This window comes from Sander vitreus, chromosome 4 (assembly GCF_031162955.1).
Source record: "Sander vitreus isolate 19-12246 chromosome 4, sanVit1, whole genome shotgun sequence".
NCBI lineage: Eukaryota > Metazoa > Chordata > Actinopteri > Perciformes > Percidae > Sander > Sander vitreus.
This window is the reverse complement of record NC_135858.1, coordinates 16,961,289-16,982,872: the sequence shown is the minus strand read 5'-3', so window position 1 is coordinate 16,982,872 and position 21,584 is coordinate 16,961,289. Positions and strand designations below refer to the sequence as shown.

The 21,584-nt window shown below is 41.3% G+C and overlaps 1 protein-coding gene across 1 annotated transcript in view; it reads left to right on the top strand.

Annotated features, from left to right (window-relative positions):
• cacna2d2a (calcium channel, voltage-dependent, alpha 2/delta subunit 2a) overlaps window positions 1-21,584 on the top strand; it is a 159,209-nt gene that overhangs the window by 126,721 nt on the left and 10,904 nt on the right. The window contains exons 8-22 of the mRNA XM_078248746.1: window positions 3,479-3,529; window positions 4,044-4,143; window positions 5,598-5,759; window positions 7,526-7,636; window positions 8,460-8,538; window positions 11,706-11,755; window positions 14,082-14,171; window positions 14,669-14,737; window positions 15,304-15,378; window positions 15,467-15,541; window positions 15,683-15,754; window positions 16,359-16,430; window positions 16,609-16,670; window positions 18,475-18,551; window positions 19,667-19,681. Coding sequence (XP_078104872.1) covers window positions 3,479-3,529; window positions 4,044-4,143; window positions 5,598-5,759; window positions 7,526-7,636; window positions 8,460-8,538; window positions 11,706-11,755; window positions 14,082-14,171; window positions 14,669-14,737; window positions 15,304-15,378; window positions 15,467-15,541; window positions 15,683-15,754; window positions 16,359-16,430; window positions 16,609-16,670; window positions 18,475-18,551; window positions 19,667-19,681 — 1,160 coding nt within the window. The remainder of the gene's footprint in view (window positions 1-3,478; window positions 3,530-4,043; window positions 4,144-5,597; window positions 5,760-7,525; window positions 7,637-8,459; window positions 8,539-11,705; window positions 11,756-14,081; window positions 14,172-14,668; window positions 14,738-15,303; window positions 15,379-15,466; window positions 15,542-15,682; window positions 15,755-16,358; window positions 16,431-16,608; window positions 16,671-18,474; window positions 18,552-19,666; window positions 19,682-21,584) is intronic.

Here is a 21,584-nt window from a genome sequence, read left to right as displayed (position 1 = left end):
CAGGCAGTTGCACTCGCATTGCCAGCAAAGTAGCCACTATTGTACTTGTATTTGAGATGCAATGTTTCACTTGAATACCTGTACATGATGGACAGGTATAAACAGGTTGAATTAAATCACGTACTATGTGACTCACATGCTTTTACATTAGTTTATCTTCAGTAATGAGCTGCCCACAGAGTAAAAAGAAATGACATCTTGTCATATGTAAATACAAAAGTAATATCTGGAATAAAGTGCTATTAATAGTTATAATTCAACACCAGTGGTTAGATACCAACCATAACTTTGAGTGAACGGGCAGAGAGGTGGTGATGATTGTGTCATGGTGGAACAGAATGGGCGACAAAGCTCGGTTCAGCACCAGCCAGGCCCATCTGCTTGTCACCTGGCCTTGGCACACAGAAGACTGGGTAATGACAGGGAAAGAATGGCATCAGTGGGCAGAAGCTGAGAGGTAATTACTGACTGGAATCCATGCAGAAACAGCACATCTGGATCCATGAGTCAAAATGTGGAGAATTTTACACTGATACCGGCGTCAATTCATGATTTTTATCTGTCAGAACCGTAGAACTGCATATCAGCCTGGAGACAGAAAATCCTTGACTCCATCCCACTCTCTCTGATCCTGATGTTCTCTGCTCAGAGCAAATTCAATTGTACTTCAGGCAATGGAAAGGGAGAGAAAGAGAGCGGTGCTGATACACAAAGACAATCTGTGGGGAAAATCAGCCATGGCAGCACTCTAGCTTCAGTGTTGAGTGACGCTATCCTGGCTCATGGGTTACTCCTCTCTACTCCATCACTGCTCACACATTCCTCCTAAACCCCATTACTGCTGATCAATGCTGCCTCTTTCACAGTTGGAGAGAAATGATCTGCTTGAAAGTGATATTTTCTCAGCAGATTTTAGGGCCACAGCTAGCACTGTTCTCCATTGTGAGACTTTGCATTGTGACTGCAGAAGATGACCTATAATGGCTACTAGTAATATAAGTCTGTATTGCCTTATAATTAACATTTATACCCTTCAAAATAACTTGGAAGTCCCATTAAAGGACTGTTCTCCTCTATGAAAAATAGACTGACCAGAGAAGTTAATGAAATCCTGCAGTTGGTCTGCAGGTATCAGCTGTCACCAAATGACCCTCCTTTAATCTCGAAAAGGTTTGTCTTCGTCCATGAGCCTGAGGGAGTGGAGACGTGGGCCACATTTTGACAGAGTTTCCATCCTGCACCGACGATCGCTTTCACAAACCCCATTCGCTCTAAAGAAAGAAGCCCCCCCTCTCTCACTCCCTCAAATTAAGATTTCAGTAATTAAATTGATAAAAGTCATGCATGGCCATATGCCTCATGGTTCCAGACCTGATTTCATACGCCACACAGTTGTGGAGAGCTGCAGAAGTTCTACCTTTTGATGTGGCATTCTTTATTATTGAAAATAATTGGATCGCCCCCCCCCCCTCCCCTCTCTCTCTCTCTCTCTCTCTCTCTCACACACACACACACACACACACACACACATACATTATGCCCATGTTCACTTCTGGGCATGCTCAGTTAATCGAACTCTTGGTAGGCAATGCTGGTCCCGAGTCTCTGTTCCATCTGGGGGGTTTCAGGCAGCTTTTCAGCAGAGTTGGGACCAGGTTGTGTCTGAAAAAACGGATTTGAGCAGCCCAGGCAGTGTGCTGAGGGACGTCATTTCAACACGGGTCGGGGGTCATGCTGCAGGTTGGAGTGGCTCCTGCCAGTGAGTGGGAGCAGTGAGATTTGTGGGAGCAGGGGCGAAGCCTACCAGGGCTTTGTTGCTCTACCTCCATATCAGCTTGGCCGAGCATAAGAAAAGAGCCTCTCTGGCCCACAGGCAGCTGGCTTCTCTCCACACTCAGCGGAACGGCTGATAATCAGCAGAAAGAGACCCCTGATGATTACTCTGCCTCTGCCTAAGACGGCTGCTAACTGCTTGCCTGCTCACTCCTCAGAATATCAAACTAGTACTCCCATTTTAAACACCCCCCCCCTTCCCAGTGTGCCATAAAAAAAGCCTACAATGTCCATCAATCTCAGCTTTCTTTGTATCAGGGGTAAATGTGAATTTAATTGCCACTGGAACAGAATGAGGGAATTTTTGATTTCCCTCTGTATGTCATCCTCTATCAACCGTGGACAGATGTTATATATGTTTCTCTTCCAGGACACAAGTTGTCTGGCCTTGCTTGTCCAGTTCCGTCTCTGCCTTATGTGCCTATGCTGTACTGTGGCTGACACACACCCATAACAGCCCTATTTTAGGAGTTGCATTGCAGCAGAAAGCATTATGGTTTTAAACAGCTTGTACCTCCCCCTAACAAAGGGACTGCCAAAGTAAATAATGTGTTTGACGCCCAACTGATGAGTCATCACAAGCAGAACATCAGCTATCTTATTTTACTGACAGCACAGGATCTCCACAGCACAGGTCAACACCACTAAGGCTGCTCCTTGACAAGTTTATATACATTTCAAGCGATTAAATATAAAGCATATTACACTGTATGAGTCACCATACCGTGACTGCAATTTTTTTTATTTTTGTTTATTTTTATTCCGTTTTTTTGTCTTTAAATAATTACAAGAATCTTTTTCTTGACATAATTATTAGTATCCTAAACAATCAAGTAAAGCAGTGTAAGGTAGATTACTTCACTACAACGAAGTGACATTTGATTTGTCTCAACCTTTTGGCAGGTTTTAAAGAAAACCCAACCTTTGAAGGGTTAAGCAATGATTGTAATTAAACTTCACCTGAAATGAAGAAAAACAACATCAACAGGTCCCCAGCACAGCGTATTGTGGCCTATAACTGATATATCACATTTTTAAAGAAAGAAGAAACTATCTAATTTAAGCAGGATCTAAAATAAATATTTAGCAAAATGGTAGTATCTGAAATGGATTAAAAACCTAAAATAAATTTTAGGTAAATACAAAAATCTCAGCCCTTCTAAAAATAGTAATTGGGTAATTGGTACTGATGATGATATGAATCTGTTTAGACACGATGTTAGGTTTTGCTGCTTTTAGACTCAGTACTAGGCTTTACAGCGATGGCTTGTGTGATTCGGAGGTTGCACAGCTCAGTGCAGGCCACTTTTAGTGAATGTGTTATTATATACTTAGACCATAAACTAGCAATTGCTTTGGCTTATGCAGTAATTATTTAAAGTAGGCATTGTTATTCAGTAAAGAGGAGTATCTCTGTTGAAGTCAGCCGACAGTAGCTGTAGCAAACACTGAAGTATATAACACAACTTATTAACTCTTCTAAGCACATAAGCCTTTTCAGTATTCTGTAGCTTAAGTGGGCTCAGCCATGGTCGTTCCATATTATCATGTCTCAGCTCATTATGCCTTTAGATCCTTTCTTTAGTGCAATTCTCAAAGATTATGGGAACAAATTAAAGTCCATTCTTGTGTGTCTTCTGTACAGGTATATCCAAGGTGCATCGTCTCCAAAGGACATGGTCATCATTGTGGATGTGTGAGTACCTTACTCCTCAGTCTCTCTCACTGCCTCCTCTTTTAACATTTCCCCCTGGTGGGAGTGGATGTCTCCTCAAAGGGCTCTAGTGCCACCTGTTGGTCTGAGGAAAGCCTGAAGTTAGAGGGTGAACGCTGCTCATTTTCTCACCTTAATTGAAGTCCACTTGCCATTGTACTGGGGGCATTTCTGCCTTTATTTGATAGGAAAGCTGAGATATGAAAGGGGAGAGAGAGGGGGGAAGACATGAAAACCATGTCACAGGTCGAATTCGAACCCTGGACCTTCTGCGTCGAGGAATAAACCTCTGCATATGTGCGTCCACTCTACCAACTGAGCTCACCAGCCACAACATAGAGATGTGATTTTTAATGCATGCCTAAACATGAAGGGTCTAGTGGGAGGAGGAAATGGTTAAATCAGTCTTTCACAATTTCGAAAAATAGACACAGCAGGATTAGGGCTTGTCTAATATAACTGACTTTCTAAGAGCTTCATTGTGTCTTTTCTGCAGGAGTGGAAGTGTCAGCGGACTAACTCTGAAACTGATGAAAACCTCGGTAGTGGAGATGCTGGACACTCTATCAGATGACGACTATGTGAATGTGGCCAGGGTAAGTGGAAGCTTGCATTATGGTTTGCAATTAATAATACAAATCAATCCTGAAAGCACCAATAACACAAATATGTGTTGAATTTGTTAGGCAGCTGGTAATCAAACAGGGAGTCAGTGAAAGGCACAGTGTGCTCCTACTGCTCCCAGTTGTTGCTTGCAGTGGAAACACTGCACTTCCCTCATTATAATGTATTTACTTTTCCTGCACCACTGTTGTCCGTGTGGGATTGTGCCCGTCTCTTTCTTTCCCTCTCTGCTGATTACCAAGTTTTTTATTAGGCCTAATGTTGAGGGAAACATTAACTTCATCCTATATTGCAGGACAGATAACACACACACAAACACGTCCACATGCTTGGTGTGGTGGCTCTGTTTGGAGACTTCCCTCGGTAATCCTTCTTAATCCATTGCTCTTAGCCACTGTATGCCTCTAAATCCCAGCTCTAAGAGCAAGAAATGAGCATGGTAATCTGGGTGGGAACGCATCTGATTTTCACCCCTATAAAGAAAGTAAGGGCTTACAAAAGCTTTCTGTGAATTATTTGCAAACACAAAAGCCATTAATAACCAAAAATCAACGGAAAATAATCATCAAACACTGTCTCTGGTGTCTACATGCTTTAGCATATTTCTATATAACAAACAGTGGCCTCACTTCTTTAATGGTGATATAATTAGTTATAATAATACAGACTTTATTTCATAGGGCATCTTTTTTATTCATTATAGATAGTAGATGTAACCCAGCTTGTTTATTCTTCAGCTTGTTTCACAGCTACTGAATTTCCTAACATTGTAAGAGACAATAGATGTGATATTAAGAAAAGACACAGTGATGGAAATTGAATATGTGGCTCTGAATATGTAGCGTGTTTTGATTTCGTCGAACACCAAGCCATGAGAAATGTCAGCTTTTCTCGCACATAATGTTTTACATCAATCTGTCCTGAAAATGTCAGTAGATTTGGAAGTTGACCTTCAAAAAGAAACAGCGTTTGAAACCTGCTATTACAGACATTGCTGCTAATATTGTAATCACGCATAGACACTGCACACGAGTTGAGAATGTACGCCACGTTCACACCCAGACACCACACATAAACCTGCACACGCAGTTTTAGACTAATTTGGTGGATGAGATGAGACACATGATATTACTTTGGCTGGGTTTCTGTTCAGTGGTTTGCACTGGCGTTTCAGGTGCACCTGTTCCTTGTGTGGAACGTTGTAATTACCAGTGTTTACTGCCAGCCGGAGAGTAGCAGGGCAGCGTACATCTGCACACACCCACGTCTGCATCCTACCGCCATGAACTACGGACACATAAACACACAGAGATACGCAGTCTTACAATTGTTGGACGGACATTTTAATTCATGGATATTTTGTATTTTTGTCCGGAAAAAGCAAGTATACATATGCTCATGTGCGTGTTTGCATTTCCCCTTCTAGTTCAATGAGAAAGCCGATGCCGTTGTTCCGTGCTTCAGGACTTTGGTCCAAGCCAATGTTCGGAACAAGAAGATCTTCAAGGAAGCCGTCATGCATATGCAAGCCAAAGGAACCACAGATTACAAGTCTGGCTTCACATTTGCCTTCGAACAGCTTCTCAATGTAAGAGCCAACAAGCCTTTCAGAGAAGGGCAATCCAAGGGTGGATGTTTGCCTGTGGCGGAAGAATTGTGTGCCTCCAGAAAGTCTTCAAAAACGTGCTGGAACTATGTACTGAAGCTCCAGCATGTTATTATACATCCTGTCAAATCCAGTTAATACAACTGAATTAGCAGTGATGAAACAGTGCTGACAGTGAGTGGTGCAGGTTTTGTATAAGACATTTCCAGAGTTCTGTCATTGTCGAAGGTAGGTCTGATAACAACCGCTGTTGCGATGGAATGACGCTCAGGTTTGCAGCAGCCAGCACCGCGGTGAGTCTTTCAGCAGCAGGCGTCCACGTGCTCTCGACACAGGTGCTGCCTCAGCTCCGTATGCTGCTGTGTATTTTAAGAGGCTGCCACCCTAATGGGCTCTGATGGAATGATTGATGAGCGCAGCCCAGAGGAGATCAGCCACAGACACTTTATATTCCTCTGGTGGGCTTGGAGGCTTAGAGCCAAGTGCCAGCTGCCCCCTCCCCACCTTTCCTTGCCAGCAGAATGAGAATTAAAAAGGCCGGTTTAATAGCTGTCTGTGGCAGACTCACTCCTGTGATTGGTGGCACAAGCACAATGAAAATATGTAATTGTAGCAATATTATTTATCTTTATTAGAATCTTGTCAAATTGACATGCCACTGGCCTGCATATGGCAGCTGCAGTGTAGGCAGGCGGGGGGAGTTTGTATCAAAGCTGAATGCTAAAAACTGGTGCTTGGCTATGAGAATATATTGCTGAAATCAAATTTAACGCTAGAGTAACGTTGTATACTTCAAATGAAATCCTAATATTATGATAACACGAGAAAGGAAGCAAATAGGAAATATGTAAATGTATGAAGCTTAGATGGGTTAATTGCAATAAAATATAATATGTGAAAATGATGATGTGGACAACAATTAATAATTTAACCTCAATTTCCAGTATAAAGCCCTGCTTTCTATCTGCTCATTATATGATGCATTAGTAGAGTACTCTAAACACTATGGTAATTAATCTGAGAGTCACTAGAATTTCCAGGATTTCAGTAAAGACAATAAACTCTTCATCCTGCATTGACGTTCATCCTGCACGTTTAACATCAGTACTAAATGAAAAACACAAATCCACAATGACAGAAAATAAAGGATAAAAATCCTATACACAGAAGATTCTTAGGCATACATTACATCTAAATAGACACTTTGTTGATTTTTATGAAAAAAATGATCTTATGAAGGTCGATCCAATCATTCAAATCTTGAGCTTTTGCTCAAATTCTAGTTCTAATGTCTTAAAATAATCCTGGAAGCTAAAATCATATCCACTATTAATGACTAAAAATAGTTTGATATATTTGGTATTAACGATCTGTCACAAAGTTTAAATCAGGAGGCAAAGAGATTGCTGATTGATCAAGAATGGTCTAATTAGTGTACATTCCCATATAACATACAGGAACGTTCCACCTTTATCCGTTTTTTATCATACTATACATTCATGGAGTATCAAAATAAAAATAAAAAATAATAATAATAATAAAGAAAATATCAGTAACACTTTAAACCCTTTTAATATCTTGGATTGTGTTTATTTCCCTTTTGCTTCTTTGACATATTTGCAACAGTACCAGTGCCACACTGTTTTAAAGGACGTTCATGATCACCTTCCCCTTTTATTCTTGCATATTCCCTAACCTGTCTCCCTACCTCTTACTTTGCTCTTCTCTTCTCTCTTCATGTGCCACAGGAGAGCAGTGCCCCGAGGGCCAACTGCAATAAGATGATAATGATGTTTACAGATGGCGGGGAGGATCGTGCACAGGACATCTTTGAAAAGTACAACTGGCCCAACAAAACAGTGAGTCTGTCCCCATAAGGCTGTTACCTATTAATCTGCATTGCTCTGCCAGCCTAAGAGATCATGCATTTCCAGAAACTTAGTAGGCCCCTTTTCCTTCCCCATCTCCCACCGTATTTTGCTGACATTGTCTCATTATTGCACAGGCAGTTGAATTAGTCAGGCTGTCAGACATGCCAAGCACTCCAATCTGTGCACATAATGTCCTTTCCAAGCTATCTTCACGTCCATTTTGGCTGTTTTGATTCTGGATTTTTCCTCTGTGATTCATCTCTTTGGCCTTTCTTCAACTCTCTCTCTGTCTCTCCTTCTATCTCTCTCTGTGTGTTTCTTTTTTTCTTTCTTTCCTCTTCTGTCTCCTTTGTTGTTTTGCTGCTGGTGTTAACCGCTCTGACCTGCTAACTAATTAGCCACTTTATCATCAGGGCCTATAAAATTACAGCCAATAGATACTCAGTTTCTGTCTTTGTCCCAGTCTTGCAACTCTCTCACTGCAGCCTTGTGTTAGAGACACTTGTGTGAGTTGACTGGGAGGCTAATCTAATCATACTCAAGATTTGTGCATTGTAGTTGTCACATGACAGTGACCTTATGCCACCCAGCAGAAGGTTTGTGTGGTATTGTTTTGTTATCATTTGCTGTACAGATTGTAAAGCCCTCTGGGGCAAATTTGTGATATTGGGCTGTAATAAAATAAAATTGAATTGCTTTGCTCTATTAGCTGCCTCTGCAGGAAGTTTGGTTTTTATTCTGGCATTGACATCATGTGATTTGGTCTTTTTTTGTCCTCAGTATCTCTCCATTTGTCTTTTCCTCCATCCAGGTCCGTGTGTTCACCTTCTCTGTTGGCCAGCATAATTATGATGTCACCCCTTTGCAGTGGATAGCTTGTGCCAATAAAGGTAGGTGGACAATATGTTTGTGTTAAAAGCATAGGTTTGTACTGTATGTAAAATTAAAAAGAGAAATATGGATTGGTGCAGGCTTGATGGGTCCTCGTGCTCGCGTTGCTCCGGATATTGATTTTATAAGTGGACACATTTTCCCGTCATATTCAACATCCATAGGCAGTAACACACTGCTTTTTAGCTTGGTTTTAAGTCATTTTTTCACTGATTTGGGGTAAATATGAGTGCTGTCAAACGATTAAAATATTTAATCGCGATTAATCACATTAATGTCATAGTTAACTCGCAATTAATCGCACATTTTTATCTATTCTAAATGTCCCTAGATTTCTTTTTGTCCAATTATTTTTTCTCATTTTAATGAGAAGTGGATCGGCTTACTTTGTGCTTTTGTCGCCTGGCTTTGACGAGGGGGCGGAGAATTCACATCAGTTGTGTGCTTGGCCATCAAGTGGTATTTCAGACTGGACGTGCTGCAATGATAGCTCAGTTCACAACGACAAAACACACAGATCACTTTGGTCTTGTCAATGGAACCATTTGGCAACTTTTTAAAAGTAAACTTTCCATTCAGAATCTTATTGGCGTCCATTTCGGCTCGCCATCCACTCAAAAGGTAACGTTAGCCTACTACTCTTTGGCTGGCTCGCAAGCCCAAACAAGTGTGTGCAGCTTGCCTGTTGTTTTGTTTCCGGTCTAGCTAAATCCGGTGTGGTGTTGTAGTTTTTCTAACGTTACTAGTTGTTGCAACAGCATGTGAAAACAACTACAAAGTTTGCTAGGCCAAAAAGAACGTTAATCTCGCGATAAAAAAATTGACACCGTTAAAATGGGTTTGCGTTAACGCCGTTAATAACGCGTTTAACTGACAGCACTAGTAAATCATATCAATAGAATAAAATTAAATATTAAAACCCGCCTGCCCCATCACAAACCCTTCGTCACTAAGATTTTTCCAGGTGTCTGTCTTACTGCACATGATGTTCAAATCAATTTTCTATAGCAGCCACATTCCCTAAAATAACCCCACAAACAACAGGCTGCTCTGCCTCTGATAGACAGTCTGACAACCCAAATGATTCAGGTGCTGTTCCTGTTAGCTTTTTGTCTGTATGAATCTCATCTTGACTCAGATTGCTGTTGCTGTGCTCAATTTGGAACACTATTGTTTTCTTTTTTTGCCATAACACACTTCTCTTCCTCTCTTTTGTGGCTTGATTTAATATTATTTCTCAGTGTTAGCGTTTATCTCAAGCTGCTCCTTTATGAGGCCTTTAGCTGCCTGTATGAAGCTTTGGCTAACTGCTGCTGCTGATTAGCTTATTGCCATTGGAGCCAAGTGCTTTAGAGGTATCTCCCCATAAGTTGTTATTAATTAGCAGGAGGAGTCTGGTAGCAGGATGATTACCATGCCATCTCCCTGTCAGGCTGGGGAAAGTCCAGGATTACGCCACTGTGCCAACATGCTCTCTGCTAGTTGCGTCTGTAGTGATTACCATGGTACTAAAGTCTATGCCAACATTAGACAATAGTGTTGACACACCAGCCTCAATGGAGCTGTCCTCTCATATCTTCAGTACTTATTACTCTTTGGTATCTCACTCCAACATAGCCAGCTCCCTGACACTTTTACAGGCCCTAACCCTTCACCCGTTGCATTTGACACAACAGCAGTAACACACAAGCGCAAACACACACACAACTAGGTCACTTGGAGATGCTAGCTGTTGTCTCACTTAAGCTTCAATCCCATTTTAAGAAGAAAGTAACCTCTCTTTGACTCTGGGGACAATGAAACCATTTCTTCATGCTCTCACACAGTGTAACAAAAACCAAAACAGAAAGGAGAGTTATCTTCAAAAAAGAAAAAGGTGAATTGGAGGATAAAAGCAGCAAATACAATATACTGCATTGGTGATCCTAATGCTTCCACCAAAGTGCTGTTTATAATCCCAAAATAGGAACAAAATATCCCATAAATTATGGATGCACATCCATAATGGGAAAAGAGTTAGAAGTTTATCGGGTAAACTTATACCGGTTTATATGGTGCCTCAACAAAAACATTTATAAGATAGAAAGTAGTGCACGCTGGTGTACATTGGAGGAAAATGCAGACTCATACTCGACACAGCATATACTCTATGTACATTATACTTAATCCTACAGCACAATTATGCAAAAAGCACCATTTAGTCAAAAAAGACATGATAAATTTTAAAGTCAATGGATGTGATATATTTTATCCCCTAATCAAATGGTCCACACCAAAAGTTCCAAATTTTTGATTATGTTAGAGGAAAACTGACTTCTAATAGTGCACCAGCATTATGTAAAGAAAATAGGTTATTTATTAAATTCATAATTGCCCCTCAAACCTGAACAGCACAGAGGAGATCTCCAATACAGTTTCACTTTTTAGCTCCAGCCTATATTTTCCTCTCGTCCCCTCTCGTCAAGCTTTGCCCTACACCCACAGATGCCACCTTTATGGCATGCTGACAAAAGCACTGGGACAAACTATTTCTCTGAACAAAACTATAACAAATAGCTGTGTGTTTGTGTGCGCACCATAGATTGTGTGTGCAGAGATGTATGTGCATAATGTTAGCATGCTCAAATGTGCAAATGAATAAGACGGAGAAGGCAAATCTCGACACAAACCACTGCGGCAGAGTGCATAATGTATCGAAATAATGACAGTCATCTCAGCCTTTTAACATTCTGAGGATGCTGTCTCAATTTCACCGCTCTTTGTATAAACACTCGTGGCTTTAATAACTTGGGGAGCGGCGTGGTTATTGACCCAGTCGGTCACTCTCCTCCATTCCTAATCAGCAGCAGCAGTGCCTGGGGCTCAGCATTACCAATAAGCCTCCACATTTACATCCTACAGCACAACCACGAGTGTAGAGAGGTCAATGGCCACAAGCTCTACCATGCCTGCTTGGCCCAACACCATCAGCTGGAGATGATGGCATTACGTGTAGCTAATAACATGGAACAGATTAGTCTCTAATCTACAAATAGATCGCTTTTGTCCACACTGTGACTGTTTAAAAAATGTAGACAGAATATGACACAAGCAGGCACCATGACGCAGGCTGGATGCGACGCTTTCTGTTGGAATAGTGTTTTGAATCTCTCCTCTTAATCTTCAGGTTACTACTTTGAAATTCCATCGATTGGAGCCATCAGAATCAACACCCAGGTAAAGTATATCAAGCGTGTACAAGCTCCTGAATGCAGCTTTATGAATCCACAAAAGGAAACAAACAACTTTAAGCAAGAATCTAGTCAATTCTTCCTTCACGGTTGCTTTGATGATAATTATACAGATTGCAGATATGCTTTTAAGTATTCCATAACAAAGGGACAGAGGACGACGCTACTGGATGACTACAGAAAGGAAGTGACATTGTTGGAGATGGAGTGATAACAAATAGGCTTGTGGTCTTTCTATGAGAATGTTTCTGATGCTCTGATATAGACTTTTAGATCTCTTTCTTTCACTCTCTCTTTTTTTACACACACACACACACACACACACACACACACACACACACACACACACACACCTCGGGTTACTCCCCCCCCCCCTGCTCTTGCTTTAGGCACTACATGCTTCTAGAGGCCCTTGGGATAACCTCATTCCAGCTGTAGAAATTGACTCAGTTGCTGGGAGGTGGGGGAGCTACTGCACACCCCTCCTCCCCTGCTCTCCCCTCCTTTCTCCTCCCCCATCTCCTCCTACCTCCCACCCCCCTCAACCCCCATGAGTGATCAGGCCCTAGAATATACTGTCAGCTGTTCCATTAACTCCAGCATATTTATATTCTGAGAACTGCCACTTACTCTAATAGGTTTTCTGAAGGTGGGTGAATACAGCTCTCTGTATAGGCCCAGAAGACACATTATTTAATCGTACTCTGCCCTTCAACATCACACACTCATCACATTACCTGACTAAGATGGCAACATTCAAATAACAGATGGATCATAGATGGCTGAAATATTATCATTCATACTGTCCTGAGTCATGCGATTATGTAGAGTGATGAGAGACCATGAGAGAGTGGAAAACTTTTGAAAATAAATGACACTATATTTTGTGTTTCAGTTATTTAAGACTGACGTTTAAAGTGACTTATGTCATCTATTCTGGCTTCTTTGTATAGGATCTCAGTGTAGCAACAATAACAGACCAGGCTTTAGTTAGGATGTTTGTCTTTGGAAGGACTGTACTGATGAGTTTACTCTCTGCAATCGGGGTTTTTAAGGTACCCAGGGAGACAATAGTATTTAATCAACACGGGGGGATGCTGCTGGAGTCTATATGGCGCTGGGTTCTTTGGACCACATATCTCCAGTTGCTGACTTTTTATGTTTCTTAGATTGTTCTAGCTAGGCGGAAAATTTTCCCTATATCCTGTGAAAAGGTCTGGCTGTCATTGTCCTGATGGAATATCTCCCTGTGGCGCGTTAAACTGGACTTTTATTGAGCTAATAATAGAATAGGTTACGCCTGTCAGCACCTCACTGTTCAGGCGATGAAAAAACAGGTTAAAAGCATAATACTGAAATAGCTGTGTGCTTATACAGGGCGCCCCTTTTGTGTATTGAGGGTAGATACAAGGGTCAGAAATCTGCGATAATGTTTCCCTTTTCGCTGCAAAATGGGTGGAAATTTGTCATCCTGTGAAAACTGCTAATGTTGAAATTAACATTTGACCCTGATGGAGCTGCTACATTTTCACTGATCCTGTTTTTACATTCAAATATAGTGTGTTGATACATATAATAGACATTTGGCATTATAACTCACAGACTGCTGAATAGACGTACACACCGTCTGTATAATTAGAGAATAATGTTGCTGCCTCTTGTCTTTATAATCACAAAACACCGAAGGCTCTCAGTGCAATTGTCCTGTCCCCGGCAGGCTTTTTTTCCCCTCCAAACTGTGCAGTTGCATCGTATGTCATGAGGTCAATCACTTAATAATTTTACCAATTACACACCATCTCTAAAATGACAAGAATCAATAGGTTGTTCACAAAAAAAAGACATCTCAGCTTGTGTGAGGTGACTCTTGAGAACAGAAGAATATAGTGAATATGATGTATTACTAGTAGACTTAACCCCTCTCCTCTATTCACAATAGCTGTGGGACATTCTCACAGTGCCGCTGATGACAGTAGAGCCTCTGGGAGAACGGCCTGTTTGCACGTCGTGCCACTGACACCCTTAATGTGTTTTTAATAGCTCCTTCATAATGATGAGAAATGGCCTTGAGTTGCTCAGGACTGGAGGCTTTATGGCTCGGCAGGACCGGGATCCTGATGCTGGTGGCCCACTGGTTTATGTGGTGACAGAGAGGAGGCTGGTCAGGGTCTTATAGTTTTATGACAGATGAACGTTGGCTCTTCCAGCTCTTTGCTTTTAACGCCTCTACATGACAAGCACTATAAACGTTTGTTTGATTATATGTGTTTAGTGTTATGGTGACACTAGCATGTGTGTTTTTGCTGTTGCAGGAGTATCTGGACGTCCTGGGTCGTCCCATGGTGCTGGCTGGGAATAAAGCAAAGCAGGTGCAGTGGACAAACGTCTACCAAGATGCTCTGGTAAGAGATAACTTAAAAATACATTTAATTTAGTTACCCCTTTAAGTAACCTTTAAATGATTTTGCAAATATTTTTAATTCTTGCAATGTTCTAATTCTATGTTAATTATGCAGTCCATCTGCTACTTTTGATGTGTAAATCATAAGCAGTTGTAGAAGATATTCAGGTGATGACCTCTTAGATTTATTTTGTCCAAATAAAAGCATGGTTTCTGTCTCACTGTCTTAGGAGAGCATAATAAGGATAGTATAATATTATGTTATCACAGTTTATTATTCTTAAATACAAAACTTGTCAGGTAGTTTCGCTGTCACAACGTTTTAATCGATTCAATTTCACTTTGGGTTATTAAAGGGTTTTTTCAAGTTTAAATTTCAGCTGATGTATTTGCAGCTTATTGTTTTTATTGGTTTGGATTTTCAATTATGCACCGTATAAAGTTATTTTAAATCATAACAAAACACTTTTAATTGGATTTTTTTATATGTGTTATCAGGGTTTGGGCCTTGTCATCACTGGGACGGTGCCGGTCTTCAACTTCACTGTTGATACTGTAAGCTCTCAGGTAAAAACAACACTGCAATACAAGACATGGAGCTTTAACTAGCAGCTCATCCTTTATATTAATGAGCCTTTACCTTTATCATTATGTAGGAACAATGTTTTTATTGTCATTCGTGGGGTTAAGGCTACATAAGGTTATTCAAACAGAAACAGGAGTTGGAGTCGCAGATGGGCTTAAAGTTTTATTTTGCCTCTTTATGGCGTCCACCCAGCTGCTGCTGTTCTAGGCAACACCTCCCCCCTGAGGTGACAACAAACATCACAGCCACCCATCTGTAGTATCGATTATCATCCAGAAAGAACAGCTTTCAGTATCCATGACCAAAGTATTATCACATAGGCTTAAAGCAGTGATGATGCTGCAAGCCGACTCAGTTTAAGATAGACTGTAAAAATGTGGACTAATCAGATTGCACACAAAGTAATAACTCAAATATGGCATGGAGAAGTTCTGGGTACTCTCACGTACAGCTACCGGCTCTCTGTGATTCTCTGATGCCAGTACGGCTGTGAACAATAAAATGTGAACAAAATGCTAATGATTACCTTATAATGTTCTTCCTACAGAATCAACTCATCCTTGGAGTCATGGGAGTAGATATTGCAATCAACGAAATCAAAAGAAAGACTCCTACATACAGAGTGAGCATGTTGTACATTAAATATCACTCTCATATCTCTTTCACATTGATGGGTATTGAATCACACCATTCACACTGTTTATGTGCAGCTTGGAGCCAACGGCTATACCTACGCCATTGACCCGAATGGCTACGTACTGCTGCATCCCAACCTGCGGCCCAAAGTAGGTCCACTATGAACTCCGCCCCACATCTAATGATTTTAACGTCTTTCTGGTTCTGAAGCCAAATTTGGGCGTTTCTTTCCTGCTGACTGAAGTTAACCCCCCTCCACCGTCTTCCCCTGCTTTCTCTCTCTTGTTCAGATCATTAACTTCAGGGAGCCTGTCACTCTGGACTTTCTGGATGCAGAGCTGGAGGACAGCAACAAAGAGGAGGTAAAAACAACCTCTCTGAACAATCATCATTGCTATCAACTTGTGTGTTTAATATACTTTTCATGTGTTGATGCTCTCACACAGTGTAATGAAAACCAAAACAGAAAGGAGAGTTATCTTCAAAAAAGAAAAAGGTGAAATGGAGGATACAAGCAGCAAATACGATATATGGCATTGGTGATCCTAATGCTTCCACCAAAGTGCTGTTTATAATCCCAAAATAGGAACAAAATATCCCATAAATTATGGATGCACATCCATAATGGGAAAAGAGTTAGAAGTTTATTGTGTAAACTTATACCGGTTTATATGGTGCCTCAACAAAAACATTGATAAGATAGAAAGTAGTGCACGCTGGTGTACATTGGATCAAAATGCATACTCATACTCGACACAGCATATACATTATACTTAACCCTACAGCACAATTATGCAAAAAGCACCATTTAGTCAAAAAAGACATGATATAATGTCAATGGATGTGATATATTTGATCCCCTAGTCAAATGGACCACGCCATGTTTTAGTTTTTCCCTTGTATATACCTGAATGCCTTCTCTCTCTCTCTCTCTCTCTCTCTCTCTCTCTCTCTCTCTCTTTTCAGATCCGTCGACAGATGATTGATGGCAAATCAGGGCAAAAGAAAATCAAGACGCTCATTAAGTCAGTTGATGAGGCAAGTCATCAATATATTAGACTCAATCATGATCCAAAGTAGCGCCTTCCTGTATGCTGTTGTAATGAACCTGAATGACTCAGTATGTTTAGTATCTGTTGTCTCCCTCCAATTACGGGAAGAGAGATGTGCTGAGGATGTGACGGTGTTACTTATTTCTCTTTGTGGTTGTCAACAGAGGTACATCGACGAGGCCCAGCGAACTTATACATGGACGCCTGTGGACGGTACAGATTACAGGTAGGTCTGAAATCAAACATGCATCAACTTGAACCTATGAGTGAGGTCCAACTTTGATACTTGATTGATTCTTTCAGTTTGATTCACAAGTCTCAGATTAACAGTTTACAGCTGTTACTCATCAACCAGCAGTGTTTGTTCACTGTAGCTGCCACTATGACGCACTTGGATTAGATTAAACATATCACTGAAATAAAGGCAACTTGCTCATTTGCCTTCTATATTTGCATTAAGTAATTCATCTGAATCACCCAAACTGAAGAACTGTTTTTCTCTCTCTTATAAAAACCTTCAACAGTACTCTCTTAAGCACAAATTAGTTGCATAGTTTATTCATCTCAAGACTTGGCTGGACATTTGTTGAGGTTGCATCGTAATGCCATTTCCTCCTGCACAGCTCTACTCTGTCATGCATCCCACACTTTAGAGTTTATGGACTTACTTTGCTCATAAAACTGACGTTGGATGTTTCTTTTACTCTAAATTAGCTTTATATTATAGATAGTCAACTGTAGCTTTGGCTCAGTCTGAACCTGATACTGTCACAGCCTGATTTTCTATCTGTTCCAATTAATCCTCTTACTGGGTTATATTTTAGCTTTGTATGGCACCACAGAAAAAGAGATGGGACATGTATTTCTATTTTTTTTCTCTTATTAATTTCTGGCTTTGGTAGAAGAGTAAATATTTAGCAACATAAAGTATATGTAGGTCAAACTACGATGCTATAGTGATCCCATATTACAAAGTGAGACAGATATTTCTCTTTTATTTGAACCCCCTTGGAGTTTGACTTGACAGAAACACAATCAGCAGTGTGTCGCAAATATCAAGCATGTTTGATACTATACAGAGTGAACTCGCTTTAAACGCAGTTGCTTTGCTTGGGAAGAGTCGGGGCTTCTCACAGCAGAGTGTCATCAAGGACGTGTCAGTGTGTATTCTGACTGTTTGATTTGAGCCCATTTTGGACTCGGTTTAAAGATCCTCTGAATTGGAGACTTGCACTTCCTGGAAAACTGCATTCAGTAGTCTACTGCAATCTTCAGTAGTGGCTTCATGCTGTACTAGTGGGTGTAACTAAAAAGTATAACCTATGAAGTCTTCACAAACTTCTAACAGTGCCGCCTTTCTTCCCTTCCTACTAAATGAAACTGACTTTCTCTCCATAAGTAATAGCCCATCAGATTATACAGTGCTTAAAGGTACCGTTTGTGGTGTGTAGTGTAGCTTGTTAACGAACTTTGAATGTTTCCATTAATTGTTTCATTGTTTCTTCTGAGGTCTAACAAAGGTGGTTAATGGTTAATTATTGTCCATCCTCACAAAACATTTGGAAAGCTTTTTTTTTCTTTTCTTTTTTTTTTTTACATTTTGAAACCTGCATTGTTTAAATCCATGTTTACCAGCTAGCAGTCTTCCTCTTCACAGTCTTTTCTTGATGTACATTATTGCCACCTGACAAAACCTGACAAAGTGGAGGAGTATGAAACCATTGGCGGGAATGTGTTTCGCGTCACCACATTCGCATGTGTGCATCCTGCATGTGTGAGTGTTAGCACATACAGGCAAAACAGGGATAATAAAAACATTGCTCCCTTGCACTACTAGTTGTCAAAATCTCCCCAGGGTACATTTAAGGATGATCCCTCCCTGACATCACATTAAAGTAGTAATGATACCTTTGAACTAGCTGCGTCTGTAAGTAAGCGTGCCAGGCTGTGTGGGTTTATGTATGTTGGAGAGTTTATATGTGCATTCATAATGTGTTCCTGATTTTCTGCGTCTGTCTTGTTACCTGCAGTCTAGGGTTGGTACTGCCCACATATAGTGAGAACCACATCAAGGCCAACCTGAGTGACCAGATCCTTCAGGTGCAGTGTAAGTACCCGGTTGTACCCAGCATCCTTCACTCTCTCTCTCGCTCTCTCGCTCTCTCGCTCTCTCTCTCTCTCTCTCTCTCTCTCTCTCTCCCAAATATGACCTTATGCTCAGTCCTTCAGTCCTTTGTCCTGGGTCTCCAACATCATCATAGGGAGTGTCCGAGCGGAATCACCTGCCCCACTCCCCCCTTCTCCCCCCTCTCTACGCTCTCTACACTTTCTGATAGGCAGGATCATACCTGAGTCCCCCGACTCCTCTACTGCCCCCTGTTCCCTCCTGTCTTCATGCTGTGCTGTAAAATGGTGATGTTTTTTCTTCACACTGGCTGAAGAAAAAAATAACTGAACAGACAGAAAGGTGAAAGCTGTGGTTTTACTGTGTTACTCAGGTGAAAATAATGGTGACTTTTGTGCTATTATTTTTTTTGCCAAATGCTCTCGCCTCTTCTCCATCAAGTAATGATTCTGAAGCATCTGTGTTTAAAGTGTTTGATGTTCTGAAAAACTGTGAAAACATGCATGCTTTTCACTCCTTATGATGGGTTTTATGATTTGGGGAATTTTCCTTCTGTTTTCTGTGTGATTTCTTTATTATTATTATTTCTTTTGTTAGATTGTGTGAGATGTTTCTCAGCTTTGGAATCATTCAGTGTATAAACTCCCACACGGCCCGGGATAAGGGCTCGTCTAATGTGGGAGTTTGGGTTTTTGTGGGTCTGAATGGGGACACATGTTGTCTCTCTCATTCTTTCTTTGTCCAGACCCTGTTACTCCCCTCTTTTCCTGTTTCATTTAATTTATTTTATTGTTTGACCATGGTTACCTTTTCCAATTACTGGTTTTGTCTTTAATCTTTTCTTTTTCTGGATTTCCCAGTTCTTTTCCTTTCTTTCGTTGGTTTTCCGTTTCCTCGTTTGCTCTTGCAAATAAGACGTTTGCTCTTTATTTCTTTTTCTCTCTTGTCTTGTTTGACTTAAATTGGTTTCTTACTTTCAAGAAAACAATATTTTTATTCAAACAGTAATTGAATAAAATATTGTCTGTGATCCCCCCCTTCCCACCCAAACCCCTGTTTCTTTTCTTGCTCACTCCTTCTCTGATGGATCCACACAGTGCCATACACCAAGGGCAAGTATACTCCATATTGGTCCACGTTCCCTTCCTTTTACTTCTTATCCCCTACCGCTGCCTCCTTCCCACACCTCTCGTCCTTTACCTTTTCCTGCTGCCCCCCTCCTCCTACCTTCCCCTGTCCCAGCCTGCTTGCCTCTGTCCCTGCCCGTCTTGCCTTCAGGACGTCCTCTTTTTTCCTCTTTTTTCCTCTTCCTCTACCTCCTTTTATCCTTCTTTCTCCTCTTCACCCTCTTGCTGCAGCTCAGATCCCACATCTCTCACGATGGCTCCTCCGGTCCCCAACCTCACCCTCCTCCCCATGTATCCGCTGCTCAAAAGCAAATAAAAAACACCTACTGCACCCAAGGAAGACAGATATTCGTGTTCTCTGTTAAAACTTGTCTTTTGTCCTCCCTCCTAATGCTTTTCCTTCTGTGGATAGCTCCAAATGGGTTGTGTCTGCCTCCTTTCTCTCTCTCTGTCTCTCTCTCTCTTACACTTTTTTTCATTTTCTTTGATTTCTCTCTCTTCTTCATTTTCCTTCTCTATTTTTCTTTCACCTTCTTGTCTCTCTTTCTTTCTGTCTTTTTCTTACAGTGTCAGTAGTTAATAAATGTCTTAACTAATTCTCACGCTAGGGCTCAGGTGTTGACTTTAATTCGATTTTTTCTAAACTCCCTCTTATTAGTGCAACAGTTCGAACAATTTTGAGCATGTTGAGCTCTACGTTCAGTAAAAAGATTTCTAATTGTTTGTTGTGACATTTTCATAATGCAGGAAGCTAAACACAGTAATCTGAAATATAAATGTTGTAGTGCTACACCTTAGCTATAATGTATCAGCACACACAGAATATGTAAGTACTGCCATTTAGTTATTGTAAAGTAAATAGGGATCTCTGTAACGTAGCTATACTTCATTGATCTCCATATAAAAAAAACACTTATTTAATGTTTGTTAGCTGCCGCAGTATCTCATCTGTAGCTGGGGACGTCGCAGCCTGCAGACTGACCCTTCAGGGCTGAGCCCGGTCCTGCCCACCCAGGTCCTTCCATGTGGTCAGGTGTTAGGGTGCCACTCGGCGCAGCGCCTGACTCCTTTGTCGTCCCTCTGTACTCCCTGTCTCCATCAGCTTGTCTCCCTCCCTCCTCGCCCCTTAGACTGCCAGGGGCACGGCCCAGCACTTCCTCAGTAAACCTGACCCCGGATGTGCACGGCATTGTGGGCGGAAAACTACCTGGGCACTCTATTTTAGCTCTAAAATTTCATTCCTCTGCTGTACACAGTTACAGGTCTTGACATAATGAGAAAAGAACACGTTGGATTCACCTGTTAAGGCTTTAATGATGGTTGATATTTTGTGCTCTGTTTTGTATGTGATAGATGAAATGAAGTTGCCCTTCAACATGCCCTTCACAATGCAATGCATATCCTCTGATTATGTGTCTCTCTGAGCCCTCTGCCCTGCCAGTCTGAGGGGTGACCACTTCCATCAGGACCTTCACCCACCTCCCCTGCAATAGTTGGCCATGTTGATGCCTGCCTGATCTTAAAAGCACTCATTGTGGATAATCTGTGTGAGAACTTGCTTCCCAACTCATCACGTCTTGCAAGTCAGTTCTCAGACATCCAAAATATGTTAGGTTGAAACCAAATGAATCTGAAAATGTTTGTTGACAAAGTCAAAAGGAAAAAGAAGGTGTGAGTGTTTGTGAAACTAAAGAAGTCGTCCATTGAGAGTCAGGTCCTATTTTTGGCACCATCTTGGCTAACGCTAGTGTTCCCATGATACCTCACTGTTGCTATGGTAAACCCCCTTCTGCGTCCCTGCACCTCTGAAGATCAGCTGCTGTTTACCCACAACTCCCGATGGCCCTGCCCACTGCTCTTCCCCGATAATCTTCCCCTTTCTGTTGCA